The following is a 17,058-nucleotide window of genomic DNA, read 5'->3' on the forward strand; positions in this document are numbered from 1 at the left end:
TCACGAGTTAATAGTTGTAATATACAAGTCGTAATGTACAATATCTCTATGAGTTTAAACGAACAATTTATGCGCGAGCACGCGATTTTTTTTCATTTTTGTATTTTTCTTTTTTCTTTTTTCTTTTTTCTTTTTTTTTCTTTTTTCTTTTTTTTTTTTCTTTTTCGAAGATACGACTTGACCTCGCCTTTCTCACGCGCTCATATTCAACGATAATACGTCAAACATGTTCTGATTTCTTTTCTTTTTTTGTTCCTTATTTTTATTTTGTGCGAAAAAATTGTGTGGATAAGGTAAAGTGTTTACGGTGAATGTTTTTATGCATGTTGACGAAATATGTTAAAGGGATATACATATTTACGACTTAGCGAAAATATAAAGAAAGTGGTAGGTACGTGCGTGCACGTGCGACACGTTTTTAGATGTAATATTAATTTTATAGGGGAAAAAAAAAGAGAGAGAGAGAGAAAGAGAAGGTTCGAAACATTTTCGTGAAAATAGTTCATACGTTTAGCGGCTCGTTTTGCATAGGAAATATATTTCATAAAAAATTAATGGAAATGTTGTTCTTTTTTCTTTTTTTTTTTTGTTTCCTTTCTTTTTTTCATTTTTTTCACTTTTCACCAAATAATGGATTTTTATTAAATAATATATATATATATATATATATATATATATATATCAGTCCTATTTATTGGCAGAGATAGAGGAAATAAAAAACAAAATAAATAAAAGAGAATCTCACTCATGTCTTTCGTGTACGATCTGGCCTTAGCCCGGCAAAGCGATATTAATAAACATCAGGGAAAAGGTAAAACCAATCTCTCTCTTTCTCTCTCTCTCTCTCTCTCTCTCTCTCTCGCTCTCTCTTTCTCTCTCTCTTTTTCTCTCTATCCTCTCTCATTCGTATGTGGCTTGCCGCAGCTGCCGTAAAACAACTTCGCGCTTGCCCTTTGGTTCGCACGAGCAACTTTATATTAAAAAAAAAAAAAAAAAAAAAAAAAAGAAGAAAGAAAGAAAGAAAGAAAAAAGGAAAAAATAAAAAACATTATGAACCAAGTATTTCGACAACTTCAAATCTATTTGTACCCTTTCCATTTAGGTCTTTATCGATATACCCATGATTTTTTCAATTTTGGTTTTATTGTTATTATTTTCTTTCCTCTCTTCTGTTCTTTCGTTTCCCTTTTTCTTATTTTCTTTTTTTTTTCTTTTAATTATTTTTCTCTTTTTTTCTCTTGCCTTTCTCTTCCTAATATTCTCACGTACGAGATCAAAGTTTCATACAAATTAATAAACATCGATAAGGATAATGGGAGAAAATCGAAACTCATAAATTTTATTTCTCTATGCTATAAGTTTCTTTACGATTAATTGTTCAGATTCTAACGACGAACTATAATGATCGAATATGTACACGTGTGTGTGTGTGTGTGTGTGTGGGTGGGTGGGTGTGTTGTGGGTATGGGTGTCGGTGTGGGTGTGGGTGTGGGTGTGTGTACAGTACACACGACAAGAGTATACTTATTAATTGTATTATCGAAATGAGATGATTTACGAATGGAAAAAAAAAAAAAAGAAAAAGAAAAAGTAAAAGTAAAAGAAAAATTCGTCGAGTTTAGGATAGAATAAATTTTAGAATAAACACGGAAAAGAATTGGATTTTATATGATAAGATAATTTTAAATCGATTAATATTTAAATACATATGTATGTAAATAACATATATAAATAATGGCTTAACGAACGAAAGATTTTTCCCCCTTCAATTAAAATGAAAAAGATTATTTTGTTGGTGCATCTATAAAAAAAAAAAGAGACATTTAACAAATCGAAGATGTCGAACTAACTTATAGAAAAAAAAAAAAGAAAAAAGATAAAAAAAAAAGAAAAAAGATAAAAAAAAAGAAATGAAAAATCACGAGCAGTTTAAGTTTTAACAAATCAAAGCAAATCAGATAGGTACAATGAATTCCCAAAAGGTAGAACAAAACGCGGGAAAACTTTTTAATTGCATTCCGCAACTCCGCAAGAGAAGTTCTCTTTTTGTTTCTGGAAAGAAAAAAGAGAGAAAGAGAGAGAGAAAGAGAGAGAGAGAGAGAGAGAGAGAGAGAGAGAGAGAGAGAAAAGAAAAAGAAAAAAGAAGAAGTGACTTTGAATTTTCTCGATACCAAAGACCGTAAATAAAGACATCTCAGTTGGTTTTCTCTCTCTCTCTCTCTCTCTCTCTCTCTCTCTCTCTCTCTCTCTCTCTCTCTCTTTCTTTCCATTGTATTTCAAATATTCCCCATTCACTTCTAGTTTCTATGAAAATTGTGTACATTTTGAAGAAAATCGAGTGAAAGAAATAGAAAATTTATGAAATTTTCTTAAACTTCATTTCGCGTTTCTTACGAGCTATTGCACAGAGAAACGAATGAGAACAGTTAAAATAAATGAATTGGAAATTTCGTTAGGAAATATTTCTACTGTCTTACCTGATGACTTCTTCTACTGCCACGCAAACTGAGCCTGTGACTCCAATCACGTTTAGGAAACTCCATTCCGTATTTGTCCATCTCTCTCTCTCTCTCTCTCTCTCTCTCTCTCTCTCTCTCTCTCTGTCTCTCTCTCCTTCTGTATTTTCTTTTTTACGGGGTTGATATAAGCGACGGGGTTTTATTCAACCTTTCCTTTTTGTTTTTTTTTTTTGCTCTTTACCTTCGTTGTTATTTCATGTTTTTCCTGGAAAAAAAAAAGAAAAAAAAAGGATAAATAACGAAAGGGAGAAAGAAAGAAAGAATATGGGAGAAAAAGAAATATGTCGTTTAATACGCAATATATCCAAACGCGATATATCCAAACGCAAAAAAAAAAAGAAAAAACCCCTTAACGCATTTAATTTCTACCATTGAGTATACAATTTTTTTTATTATCCTTTCTCCGTTGCTTAATTCGATATATAATATCAGCGACCAAAGTATTCGGTATAATATTTTTAATTAATATCATACTTATTACGATACGTATACCATTTTTCCTTATAAACTTATTTATAAAATAGAAAGACACATATGGTCTGATATACATCTTTCGAACGAGAACGTCTTTTTTATTTCTTTTTTTCTTTTCTAGTTTCTTGTTTCCTTCTTTTTTCTTTATTTTTCACAATTCAAATCATTTACTATCTTGACATCTTTTAAAACGTTTCGTTATATTCATCGTACGATAGAGGAGAAAAAAGAAAAACGGAGTAAGAGAGAAGAGAAAAGAGGAAGCGAACGATTAAAAAAAAAAAAAAAAAACTCCACGATAAAAAAACTACCTCGATCTTCGTTACGAGGTGTATAAGTAACGACGAAATTTTTTCTATGCTTGTTTATTCTTCTTTTATTATTTATTTTCTTCCTCTTTTTTTCCTTTCTTTTTTTTTCTTTTTTTAAACAATTTTACGCTTTAAAACGATCTGTCGTCAATTGCGAAGGATAATGTGAAAGAAAAATTTTGTGGATGGATCTTAGACACGTGATATACATATATGAATAGTCTCACGACAACCGAAAATATATATATATATATATATGTGTGTGTTATGTATGTATGTATATATATATATATACGTATTAAAAAAAGAATAAAAAAAGAAAAAAAAATTATTGTCGGAAATTCGACCGCGACCTTGAGACTCGTATCTTCGTTGAATCGTACATCGTAAAAAAATCAGACCGTGTAAGTCGTGAGACACGAAATTCTTTATCTTTTCTTTTTTTTCTTTTTCTTCCCCCCCCCCCCTCTCCATCCTCTTATCCCCGATGTAACACAACACTCTTACGATTTCTACTATAATAACACATCTCGTATAAATAGTCGGGACAACTTCAAATCGATTTTTATGAAAGAACGAAACTTTAATAAACTTGAGGTTTTACATCGTGAAACTTCATTTTTCATATGTATATATATATATACATATATATATATATATATGTATTGTACGTACATACGTATGTATGTATATAAGTTCTAAAATAGTTATTCTCTATCGAGTTCGTCTAACCTATTATGTATTTCAAATATCATTTCACCTTATACAAAAAAAAAGTCTTATAGATTTGTATGTATATATGTATGTATATGTGTTAGTATGTAGTTAAAAAAAGAAAAAGAAAAAAGACAGAGAGAGAGAAAGAGACAAAAAATATAGAGAGAACCGACTTTATTATTATTATTATTATTATTATTATTATTATTATTATTATTATTATTATTATTATTATTATTATTATTATTATTATTATTATTATTATTATTGTTATTATTATTACTATTACTATCGTTATTATTATTATCTCTATATTTCTTATTCCCGTTCTGGTTTATCTATCTTTTTCATCTTGTACATATAAACTGATCGTAACATTTTCAAGTGTGTTATTATTTTTTTAAAAAAAAATCATATATATATATATATATATATATATATATATATGTATGTATGTGTATGTATGTATGGATAGATAAATAGATAGATAAAGAGTCATTGACGAAAAGTATACTTTCTAAATTTGCACGGTTCTTTTAACTTACTAAGTAAACTTAATTTTATTTAATCCTCTCTCTCTCTCTCTCTGTCTCTCTGTCTCTCTCTTTCTGTTTATCTCTATCTTTCTTTTTCTCTTTTCGGCCATTTGTTAGTTGAAAACGTTAACGAGTTTAACAATTCTTTAAAACGATGTTTAGGTGATTGTCAACGAGAAAGATAGACTAAAGTTTTATAACTCGTCGAACTTTATAACAGTAATAACGTCAGCATGTTAGAAGAGAGAGGGAGAGAAAGAGAAAGGGAGAGAAAGAGAAAGAGAGAGAGAGAGAGAGAGAGAGAGAGAGAGAGAGAGATGAAAACGTTTAGAAAAACTCTTCTCGACTCGTCGTTTATTGGATTTTCGATCATGTAGTTGGATAACTACGTTAGCATTAACCCAATTTGACGCATGGTGTGGTACCTTACTTCCTCACCGTGTTATATGTCTCCTCTGTTCTTATCACGTCTCATGGTCTTACGATTAATTTTCTTTAGTATTTATTTATGTACTTATGTAATTGTTTATATACAATTATATTATATGATTAGTTTAATGATCGAATAAAATATTGCGAAATCCAGCCCATAGATTTTTTTCTTCGCCCAATTGAGAAATAATTAATCTCTAATCTTTTCCACCATTTATCTCCGGCATTCAATTAATCGAAAGCACGACTATCCTACAGTGTTTACGATTGTGGTAATGAATTTGCCATCGGATTATTGTGATTACTTATTAACGCGTACAATGTGATAAATTCCTTTGTTGATCTCTGACCGAGAGACTTTATTTATTACTTGTGAAATCAGTGTATTTTGTGTATTGGGAATTTAAAAAAAAAAAGAAAAAAAATTAAAGAAAAAATATATGTATATACAAAAATCCGATGTATTCGTTTCTATTTTTTCTTTTTTTTTCTTTTTGCGTTTCAATAATTTCTAATGATCAATTTTATCATTAATAATTGTCTATATATCGAAAGATCGATTTCTACTCGAATATTTTTTAATTAATAATTCTATATGTTCTTCCCATATCGTACATACATGTGTGTATATATATATATATATATATATATATATATATATATATATATATATATATATATATATACATACATATATATATACATATACGTACATATACATCCACGTATATGCGTATGTGTATATATATATATTTTTTTTTTATTAATATAATCATTATAAAGTCAAATTATAAATGAAAAGTCTTATCTATATAAATCATTCTCGAAATATTATTACTCCTATAAGAGATATAGGTGCCTTTGAGAAGAGAAGATTTACAGAAAGGTCATTGTGTTACGTAGAGTGAATCCTCTTCTCTCGATCGTTCATTACGCAATCATCCTGCCTACATAGTTACACACGTAGCCGTGCTTTTGATTTGTCAGAGTAATAAATCCGATCGTTCTTCGGATCATGAGACGACTTTTAATATATTCCCACCCCCCCCCCCCATTCTCATTCGTTATATTCTCTCCGTTGACAAATTATTTTCTTGTTGAATGCAAGTAATAAAAAAAAGAAAAAAAAAAAAGAAAAGGAAAAGAAAAAAAAATGAAAAAAAGAAAGAATACAAAACCAAAAAGAAAACAACGAAAACAAAAGCAAAAGAAGAAGAAGAAGAAGAAGAAGAATATGAAAAATAAATTTTATAATGTCGTATGTATAAAGAAAAAATAAAAAAAAAAAAAATAAAAAAGAAAGATAGAAAGAAACATAAAAAGAAGAAAGAAAGAACATAATCTTTTTCCTCTTTAATAAAGATGAATGAAGAAATACATTCATTTTCTTTGATCGACTTGAATTCGTTTGAAAACTACTTTTCTACGATGCGATCTATTCTTCGAGAATTTTTATTAACTTCTTTCTGTCGAATAGTACTACTATTAGAATTCACAATAACGAGCAATATATGTACGTAAGTTGAATTTCATTCCCAATCGACTTTCGAAGTCAACATCTTGAAAATAGAAAGTCGAAGAGAAGAAGGTCGATTCGAACGTCCGATAAAAATCTATTACTAGATATATGTGGAGCAATTTAAATTGTGCCATATTATTCCTATAAGAAAAATTATCGATTTGCAAAATCATACGATATTTATTCTTATCGATCGTTAGTTCGATCTTGATTCGTGAGTTTTCGATTAAAAAAAAAAAAAAAGAAAAAAAACTAGACAATAAATGGATTTGTATATTATATGAGAAATTTATTTGAATATTCTTTTCTTTTTTCTTTTTTTTTTTTTTTTGTAATAATTTAATCATAGACTCACAAACTATTTTCATGTTTGATACTTTTTCTCTCTCTCTCTCTCTCTCTCTCTCTCTCTTTTTTTCTTTTTTTGAAACAGAAAATGTAGTATTTTAAAGTAAAGAAATATTATTTAACGAGCCGACTATACACATCGTGTCTCTTTAATTACTGCAGTTTTCGCGTTATATATATATATATATATTTATATATTTACGTACTTTGTTTGTTTAAAAAATAATTGTATATATTTCGTTCGCTAAAAAATTTTGTATGGTGAAATAAAATAAATGAGAAATAATATTAGAAAAATATAAATTATGTCGAATGCATTATTCTAATGTAATATAAGTGTCGTACAACATTTTCCTCATTCAAGTATCGATAAAAAATAGAAATATATTTTTCGTCGTTCGATTGATAAAGCAAAAGGAAAGAGATAAAGAGAAATATTTTTTGGAATATACATTATGTCAAACGTAAAATTTTAATCCGATACAATGTTAACGACGTTAACAAATTTTTTCTCCTTCAAAATATATTTCTAAAAATTAAAATTAAAATTAAAAATTAAAAAAAAAATATATATATATATATATATATATATATATATAATCTGAATCTTTTTGCAGTGTTTAAACATCGTAAGCAAATTTTTTTTTGCTTCAAAAAAATATTTCTAAAAATATATATTTTCCGTCAAATATATTTAATTTTAATCCGATACAATATTTAACGTCCTACGCAAATTTATTCCCGTTCGAAAATATATTTCTAAAAGTGATAACATATATATTTTCTCTAAATATATTTCTTAAAAATGAAAATATATTTATTGTTTCTAAATATATTTTTCGTCATTCGATCGTTCGTGTAAAACCGTGACGATGCAATGTTATTACGTAGACAAAGAATGAGAGTCAAAGAATGAAAAAGAGAGAGAGAGAGAGAGAGAGAAAGAGAGAGTACGCTTATGTGTACGTGGATGTGTTTACCCTTTTGTTTACTCGTGCGCGTTGAAAAGCAAGTTGGTGTCCCTCCGTCATAATATAGTCGTGTCACTTACGTTCTTCCACCCTCGATTTACGTTTGTTTTCGATCCGGAACCCTGGCGCCTATTTTATTACGCAGGCTGACGCGCCAGAAGAGACATAGTCCGGTTAGTTTTCTTCCTCCCTCTCTCTCTCTCTCTCTGTCTCTCTCTCTCTCCCTCTCTCTCTCCCTCTCTCTCTTTCTCTTCTCTCTCATACACACACATACAAATACTTTTTCACTCGTCTTCTCAACGAAGATACTACCCCACTCGTGTATCTTTGCTAAAGAAAACACACAATGGAGCAGCATCTGATAAAAATAAACTTTCTCGATGTGATCGCATTTTCTTGGGATTTATTCTTTTTTTTTTTTTTACATTTTAATACGTGTATTATATAATTAGAAAAAAAAATAATAAAAGAAAAAGAAAGGAAGAAATAAACGTACGTAATATTTCATTACGCCTTTTCGTAATTATTTCACCTAATTCGAATAAAAAAAGAGATATAATATAGACGATAATGAATAAAGAGTTTTGTTTTAGCATATTGTTTATATAAAAAATATATTATATATATATAATATATTTTATATATTTATATAATATATTTAATATAAAATATATATTAATATATTTATATAATATATTTAATATAAAATATATATTAATATATTTTATATAATATATTTAATATAAAATATATATATATATATATATTTTATTGAGCGATTCAAACTAAATTATTTATAAAAATTTTTGAATTATTTGCAGATAATTTTTCTTTTCTCTTCCTTTCTTTTTTTTTTTTTTCTTATACATACACAGAAAATATGTATAATGATATTGTTGTTTCGCCAATGAATGATATCAACATTGATATGTGGAAATACGAGGGATGAAAGATTTTAATCAACTTTTTAATCTCACGCGTTCATTTTTCATCTAACTCTTTATGATTTTCTTTTTCTTTTTTTTTTTTTTGTTCTTTCCTTTCTTTTCTTTTCTTTTCTTCTCTTCTCTTTTTTTTTTCCTTTCCTTTCTTCCTACCTGAATGATCTCTCTCTTTCTCTCTCTCTCTATCTTTCTCTTCCCTGAAGTGCAATTAACCTAAGATACTCAACATAATATTGAAGTTCTCCCGGAAGGAATGATAATGAGTGCAGGTACCCTCATGGCCGTAGGATTGCGTATCGTTTAGTCCGATCAAAACCTGACTATACTACTGACTAATCTGCTCACTCATAACAGTGACGCTCAACTTATTGAAATAATAACATTAAGTGTATTAAAATTATTAATTAATTTAAAATTTAATATTATTAAGTTATTTATATATTTATATTTTTGTACGAATATAAATATGCGATATATAATAATTAAAAACGATCTTTATTTTCGAGCAAATCTTTTTCTTTTTCGTTTTTCTTTCTTTCTTTCTTTTTGTTTTTTTTTTTGTTTCTATACGTCATACATCATTACAATTAATACGTCAGGACGAACAATAATAAGCCATTAATAATCACGTTCCAAACGATCTTATTCGAGCGAATCTGTTTTTTTTTTTTTTTTTTTTTTTTTTTTTTTTTAATAATACAAATAACGATTAAAATGTTAGTCGTCGTCCTATAACGAACGAATAATATTATAATATATCATATCGGGCAATTATCGTCATTTAACATTGACTCGTGTCTATGTTATTAGTTTCCTAGTTAAAATGACGATGAATAGTTTTGCATGTAGAAGATTATTACTATCATGAGAGATATGTTGCTTTGCCTACATATACATAAATACATATATGCATATATACGTGTATGCACACATATATATATATATATATATATATATATATATATACATATCATGTACATACATATATATGTATATATAATGTATCTTACGTCAATATAACCGAACATGATTACAACTGGTTTCTTTATATCAAGCGACATCGAATATTAAGAACGATAACGTAACACCTTTTCATTAGAAACGTTAACTATATTCTATACGCGTCATCGATTGTTGCAATTCACCTTTATCTTTTATTTACTTATTGCATATCGTTATTGTAGTTTCGAATTAATCAGTAAATTCTGTCGGTTATATAGATGTAGTGTAATATAGAGGGTCTATATGAGAGAAAGAGAGAGAGAGAGAGAGGGAGAGAGAGAAATAGAGCCAAATGGAAAGCCTCGAAACAGGACGTCATGAAACTAAACTAACTAATGCTATATTCACTGAGTTTCCATGCGTGTAACGTATTAACATGGGTTAAATGCCTAGAAGAGAAGCTTTGAGTTTCGTCTTAAACGTTGAAATAATAGGAAAATGGACCCTTTCTGTCTCTCTCTCTCTGTCTCTCTCTGTCTCTCTCTCTCTCTCTCACTCACTATCTCTCTCTCTCTCTCTCTCTCTCTCTCTCTCTCTCTCACTCACTCACTATCTCTCTCTCGTGATTTCTGATTTTTTTTTGTTCTTTTTTATTTTATTGATTTAATTAAAAGAAAAAAAGAAAAGAAAAGAATCTCTATTTGTTTCTTTGTACGTATTAAGACAATACTTATAAAATTTGCGTTATTTCATTGCAATTAATTCCTAACACTTCGTATATCTAATCTTTCAATAATAGATTATGAAATATCTATGATCCGTTAATTCGGAAGTAACGTTAGTCGATTATTCTGGGTTGGTGATAGAAGACCAAGAATAGATATTTTTATTCGATGTCGATTGTCCGACGTCGGGCAAAAGGCATTTTATCAGGAACGATGTAAGAAACTGGTATACGATATAGTACAACCTACGATTATATGTATCGATCGATATATATGAGATATAGATATATATATATATATATATATATATATATATATATATATATATATATATATATATGAGAGGAATATCTATAATGGTTGTAAAAGTCGATTGAAGATATTTTTTAAAAGAGTTACACACACTCTCTCTCTCTCTCTCTCTCTCTCTCTCTCTCTCTCTCTCTCTCTCTATCTATCTATCTATCTATCTATCTCTATCTATCTATTTATCTCCCTCTCTCTCTTTCACTTTCTCTCACGAGTGACCGCGAATCGTTCGTTTCATTCATTTCTTCTCATTTCTGATGTATGCCTTAAGTTAAAAAGAAAAAAAAAAAAAAGAAAAGAAAATAAAAGAAAAATAAAAAGAGAAAAAGATAAAAAGTATACACACGCATATATATATACGTAAGAAAAAAAATACGATCTACGAGAGCTCTACATTATATTTTTGCAACTTTGATCTTGTTCGTTATAAAAGAATGTGTGTATGTGTGCGTGTACGTGTGCGTGTGTACGTGTGCGTGTACATGTGTACGTGTGCGTGTACATGTCTCTAATCGAATTGGCACAATCTCTCATTCAAATTTGTACATTCATATTGCGTTATGTAACTTGTAAATTTTTTACTCTATTTTTCTTTTTCCCCCTCTTCTTTTTCCTTCTTTCTCTTTTATTATATATTTTATATATTTTATATATTTTATATTTTATATATTTCATATATAGATATATATATATGTATGTATGTATGTATGTATGTATATGTATATCGTTCTTTCCGCTCGTATCGAAAAATCGTACGATAAAGAGAATTGTCGTCGGTATCTACGATCGATATTACGAGCACGAGGTTGCACACGATTCGCATTAGAAATATTTTTTTACCTTAGCATATGGAGAAGAGTTACCATGATATAGAAACTAAATAGAGAGAGAAAGAGAAAGAGAAAGAGAGAAAGAGAAAGAAAAAAAGACATATTGTTAGTTGCAAAACGTGTGTCCCGTGTGTCACGACGATTAGCGAGCTGCCTGTACCTACTAATTGACGATAAAATTCGCGCAAGCGTTCTTACCCAACAACAACGGCTCCGTACTCGATGATCTTGACACGATTTTCATTCTCGAAGGTGTAAAAAAAAGCTTTACTTCCTTTTTCCTTTCTCCTCCTTTCTTTTTTTTTTTGCCCACTTTTCATTTATTTATTTATCTATTTTAATTTTTTTCCCGTTTCTTTTATTTTCGTTCAGTTCTGTCTCTTTCTTTTTTCTTTTCCGTTTTTTTTTTCCTTTTTCTATTTTTTCCTCCCTTTAAATTCTCATCGATCGAACGCGACGACAATTATTGGTAACCATATCTAGTAACAACAGCAATAGCAGTAGGAGTAACACGAAGATTAAAATTACTACGTTGAGACAATAAATAATTGAGATTATCACACTTCTTTAGTTTTAACACGAGTTTTTTCTCTTAAGCATCATTGACCACAAGAATATATATATAAAAAAAAAAACAAAAAAAAAGAACGAAAGAAAATTAAGAAAATCCTAGGAGGAATAAATTAGTATTTTTTTTTATCCTCTTTCGATCACTAAGAGTAAAGATCGATCGGTGGACCAATCGATCGATCCATCGATCTATCGATCGATCGATCAATCGGTTTATCTCGAGGATATTAGCCTTGGATATATGTTGTTTCAAGGGTTCATCAAAGATCAAAGGGAAACGGTGCGACAATGATCAAAGGGTCGACTAGAGGAGAACTCAACTACGCGACCACTTCATTTCATGATTCTATTTCAATCTTGAAATCGATCTTGGAAACCTTAATCGTTTCTTACTCATTTAGTTCATCTTCTTCTTCTTTTTCTTCTTCCTTGTTCTTCTTTTTATTCCTTTTAATATGATCGATCGATCCTCCAAATAAAATTTTACACGAACACGATTCGACGCATTCAAAAAATACAATACATAATGTCAAATAAATCAATGTATAAATTAATGTCATAAATTTATATATGTATATATATATATATATATATGAATATGTATATTTGATAATCTCTTGGCAATAAAATCGATAATTTATGATTTATGAGTCACTATCGCGCACACACACGTTCATTCAATTGTCACGAATGAATAGATCTTCTCTCATTTCGTCTCGCTCTCTTTTTCTCTCTCTCTCTTTCTCAATCTCTTCGTCATATCCGGTCTATCATTATGACTGTATTCTCTTGTCACATCGGCGAATCCACATCCGCTCACGCGATGATCGAATGAGAGAAGTTTTACGATCGTTCGAAATTTAAAGATGAAAAATTTTGTTTTCCTTTTCTTTCTCGTCTCTCTCTCTCGTCTCTCTCTCTCGTCTCTCTCTCTCTCTCTCTCTCTCTCTCTCTCTTTCTCTTTCTCTATTTTTCTTCTTCTTTCTTATCGATAGAAACAACTCAACGTACGATTATCTTACTCGTTCGTTCTCTTATTTAAATAATTTTATTTTCGATAAGTAATTACGATAATTTTTTTCAAAAGCGGAAATAAGAAAGACAAAAAGAAAATATGTATATATATATATATATATATATATATATATATACATATATATATATGTGTATATATATATATTATATTTAATCGTTATTGACGCATATATATGGAAAGTATCGAAAAGAATAAAATAGAATATTTATTTTGTTTTGTTTTCTTCTTTTTTCTTTTTTTTTTCTTTTTTTTTTTTTTAATATCCTCTCTCTTCCGTTTTTGATTACCGGAAGGCGAGTAGAAAAACGAAGCGAGAGAGTAGGCACGCGATGCGTTTCACACGGATGCCGCGCGTCGACTGAGACCGCGATTGACTGTGGCGCGGTGCCATTTCACGCCGATTTCTATCGCGCCTGGAGAGGAGCCTCGGTTCTTGCGCGAAGAACCTCGTGAGAAACACGAGAGAGAGAGAGAGAGAGAGAGAGAGAGAGAGAGACAAAGAGAGAGAGAGAGAGAGAGAGGTAAGCTACACGCAGAATCCATCTTACGACCCTTGACGATACAACCACGAAACGATGACACTCTTATGTTCGCGAATTTATCGTACGATAAATCTTTGACGAGATAACAACGTGTCTATGTAAATATATAACAAAAAGATCGTTCGTTCTTTCTTTCCTTTTTTTCCTTTTTTTTCTATTTTTTCTTTTTTTTTTTTATTTCTTTTGTTTGTTTCCTTTAAAAAATCACATCGTAAAAAGAACGTTATATTATTCGATCCATTTCGGATCGAGATAATCAAATAGATTTTGTCCCGTGTTTCAAGTTAAGTGAAGTGAAGTGATGGGATATTAAAAATCAAAAAAAAAAAAAAAAAGAAAAGAGAAAATAAAGAAATAATAAGGAAAGAAAAAAATGAAAGAAAAGAAATGTTACCCCGACGAATTTGTTTCTATGGTTAATGTAATATTCATTGTTATTCATTATACGTATGTAAATAAATGTGTATATGTATATATATATATATGCATTTATATATTTATATGTATATAAATATATAATTATATATATATATATATATATATATATATATATGATTTCCGTTTGAGATCTCACAATCTTGTTATATTTTCTTTTAGCTTATGCAGAGTACGTGCGTATAAATACGATCAATCAATTATTTATAAACTTGGAAGGGAAAGCGAGGAGCCTTAAAAAAAAATCAAAAGAAAAAGGAAAAGGGATAGAGGGGACATGGAGAAAGAGAAAAAAAGACGAGAGAGAGAGAGAGAGAGAGAAGGTAGAAGAGAAGACAACGAATGCATCAGCTTGACTCCCCTTCGTGATCTGTAAAAGATTGTTTTGTGAAACACGATCGACTGATGCATTCAGCAGAGAAAGAGAGAGAGAGAAAGAAAAAGGCAAAAAAAAGAAAGTAAGAAAGAAAGAGAAATACAGATTATATATACATACATACATACATATATATATATATATATATATATATATATATATATATATATAACAGAAAGAGTAAGGGGGAGAGAAATAAAAGAATGATGATAACAAGTGCAGTGGGAAGAATAAAGAAACTGAGAAAAAAGATCTCAAAGAAAAGGAAGTAAGAAGAGATAGAGAGACACAGAGAGAGAGAGAGAGAGAGAGAGAGAGAGAGAGAGAGAGAGAGAGAGATAAAGAGAAAGTCGAAGGTACTTTGAAGCCTAGGGTGGTGTCGAGTATCAAAGTACATGGGAGCTTTCAGTTCTCGTTATAAAGAGCCCTTCTTCTCTTGTCGCAATGGCGGCCCAAGCGTCGCGTCGTTATTATCGTTGCCCATCGCGTAATATTATTCCATCTTGGCCCTTACGATCTTTTATCATTTATGAAGAAAAAAAGGTTCAGATTCTTAAAAGTCGATCGTTTTTCGTCATACTGATTTTTTTATATATCATATCATCGTACAACGTAACGAAACATACAAAGAGAAATAGAGAGAGAGAGAGAGAGAGAGAGAGAGAGAGAGAGAGAGAGAGAGAGAGAAGGAGACAAAAATAAAGTGTAAATGTTTTCATTTACTCGAACGGGTTTCGCAATGCAACGAAGTGAAAAAACGTTTATGCATGCTATATATATATATATATATAAATGTTTATGTACACATACGTACGTATGTATTGTAAATATTGTACGAATGAAGGAAGGAAAAAGAGAAAGAGAAAAAAAAGAACGTTTTACCGATCGATCGGTCAATCGATCAATCAAAAAGTTAAAACTCAAAAGGCAAGTTTACCATGCGTTAAAGAATATTTTTCTATCTGGCTTTTTTTTCTTTTTTCTCTTTTCTTTTTTTTTTTCCTTTTTTTTCCTTTTTTTCCCCCAATATATTTTTCATTAACCATTATTTATCTATGATTATTGTTCCTGGCTTTGTCATGCATCGTTATCGTCGGATATCTTTTATTATCTCATTTCATCTTGTTCGCAATATCACTCTTCTTTCAACGATATAATCGAAATCCTATAAAAGAGAGAGAAAGAGAAAAAAAAATATATCACATACGTACGTAAGTATATACGTATGCATGTATCTCATGGAGTGGACAGGGGTGGATTGACCGGTAAAGAGTGGAGGGGGTGGTGGAATTAACGAGGCTCCTCTATACAAGGAAGCATCGGAAGCAAACGTGTTATCGCCTTTGATGATAAACGATAACCTTCCGTCTGTCCAACTAAAGCCACCTCTTGTCGATACTACCTTCAATAATGTCCGTGTTGCATTGTAACGTTCGAATAATGGATCTGACTATTGATCATAGAAAGAAAGAGGAGAGAAAGAGAGAGAATGGGATCCATCGTATTTTTCTTTTCTTCTTTTTTTTTCTTTCTACAATGGAACCGCATACACCATATTACGTTTCAATTATGTCTAATAATTTCAAATTTGTACATCATGGGATACATTGTTTTCATAATAATTCATATTTTTTTTTCTTTCTTTTCTCTCTCTCTCTCTCTCTCTTTCTCTCGATAGAAATTTATCAGATCGTTCATATAGAGGATCATGCACAATGACGAAGAAAAATATGAATTTCTTTCGTATCGATGTTTAATATCGTAATAATTTTCATTTCGATATCTGTCGAGTTACTATTCGTAAACAGATTCTAAATATAATACCTAAACGCGATGGTCCGAACTAAGAAGTCCACGCTGCTTTACCGGATCATGTATTAACCTAGTTCTTATCGATTCTCGCTGAGGTTTCCTCCTATAACCGTGTAGTTTCGACGGACATACCAGCCGAGAAAACGTTGGCTTATATAGTGAGCGATGAAATATATTCGGCGTATGTACTTTACCGTTCCACGTTTTTTCTTGAATCTTCCTTTAAATTTTTCTTCTTTTCTTTTTTTTTTTGGGACGGTTTTTTTTTCTCCCTTTTGTTTTATTATTATTATCGTTGTTGTTGTTTCTATTATTATTATTATTATTATTATTATTATTATTATTATTATTATTATTATTATTATTCGTTAACTCGAGGGCAAACCCCCGACTGTGAAAGAAGAAGAGAATGAAAGTATTGTTACGAACAAAAAAAAAAAAAAAAGAAAAACGAAAATGGACAAATTATCTCGGCAATTCTTTTTTTGTTTTTCTTCCTTTCCTCTTTCTTTCTTCTTTCTTCTTTTTTGTTTCTTCAAAGAAAAATAGATTTTTAGGTAGACATATAAGAGCCGTTTCTCGTACGTTTCTAACTCGAGGCAATCGTAGAAAGATATGAAAACGAGTCGCTAGAGAATCTTTCTTTCTACCTTTCTTTCACTCTCTCTCTCTCTCTCTCTCTCTCTCTCTCTCTCTCTCTCTCTCTCTCT

At 29.9% G+C, this 17,058-nt stretch overlaps 1 protein-coding gene and 1 long non-coding RNA gene across 5 annotated transcripts in view; one reads left to right on the forward strand and one right to left on the reverse strand.

Moving 5' to 3' along the window:
- Nucleotides 1-13,586, reverse strand: part of LOC124423721 (adenylate cyclase type 6) — an 80,039-nt gene extending 66,453 nt beyond the window's left edge. The window contains exons 1-4 of one of the 4 annotated variants that reach the window (XM_046961794.1): nt 13,471-13,566; nt 12,541-13,180; nt 11,776-12,056; nt 2,478-2,724 (exon numbers count right to left, since the gene is read on the reverse strand). In XM_046961794.1, coding sequence (XP_046817750.1) covers nt 2,478-2,558 — 81 coding nt within the window. In that variant the 5' untranslated portion in view covers nt 2,559-2,724; nt 11,776-12,056; nt 12,541-13,180; nt 13,471-13,566. Of the gene's footprint in view, nt 1-2,477; nt 2,725-7,836; nt 8,031-11,775; nt 12,057-12,540; nt 13,181-13,470 lie in introns of those variants that run through there. The other 3 variants (XM_046961795.1, XM_046961796.1, XM_046961797.1) reach the window with 3 other exon arrangements.
- Nucleotides 1-14,626, forward strand: part of LOC124423729 — an 89,558-nt gene extending 74,932 nt beyond the window's left edge. The window contains exon 3 of the long non-coding RNA XR_006942146.1: nt 14,323-14,626. This is a non-coding gene — a long non-coding RNA (uncharacterized LOC124423729). The remainder of the gene's footprint in view (nt 1-14,322) is intronic.
- Nucleotides 14,627-17,058: the final 2,432 nt, after the last annotated feature.

Source organism: Vespa crabro, chromosome 4 (genome assembly GCF_910589235.1).
Source record: "Vespa crabro chromosome 4, iyVesCrab1.2, whole genome shotgun sequence".
Taxonomy (NCBI): domain Eukaryota; kingdom Metazoa; phylum Arthropoda; class Insecta; order Hymenoptera; family Vespidae; genus Vespa; species Vespa crabro.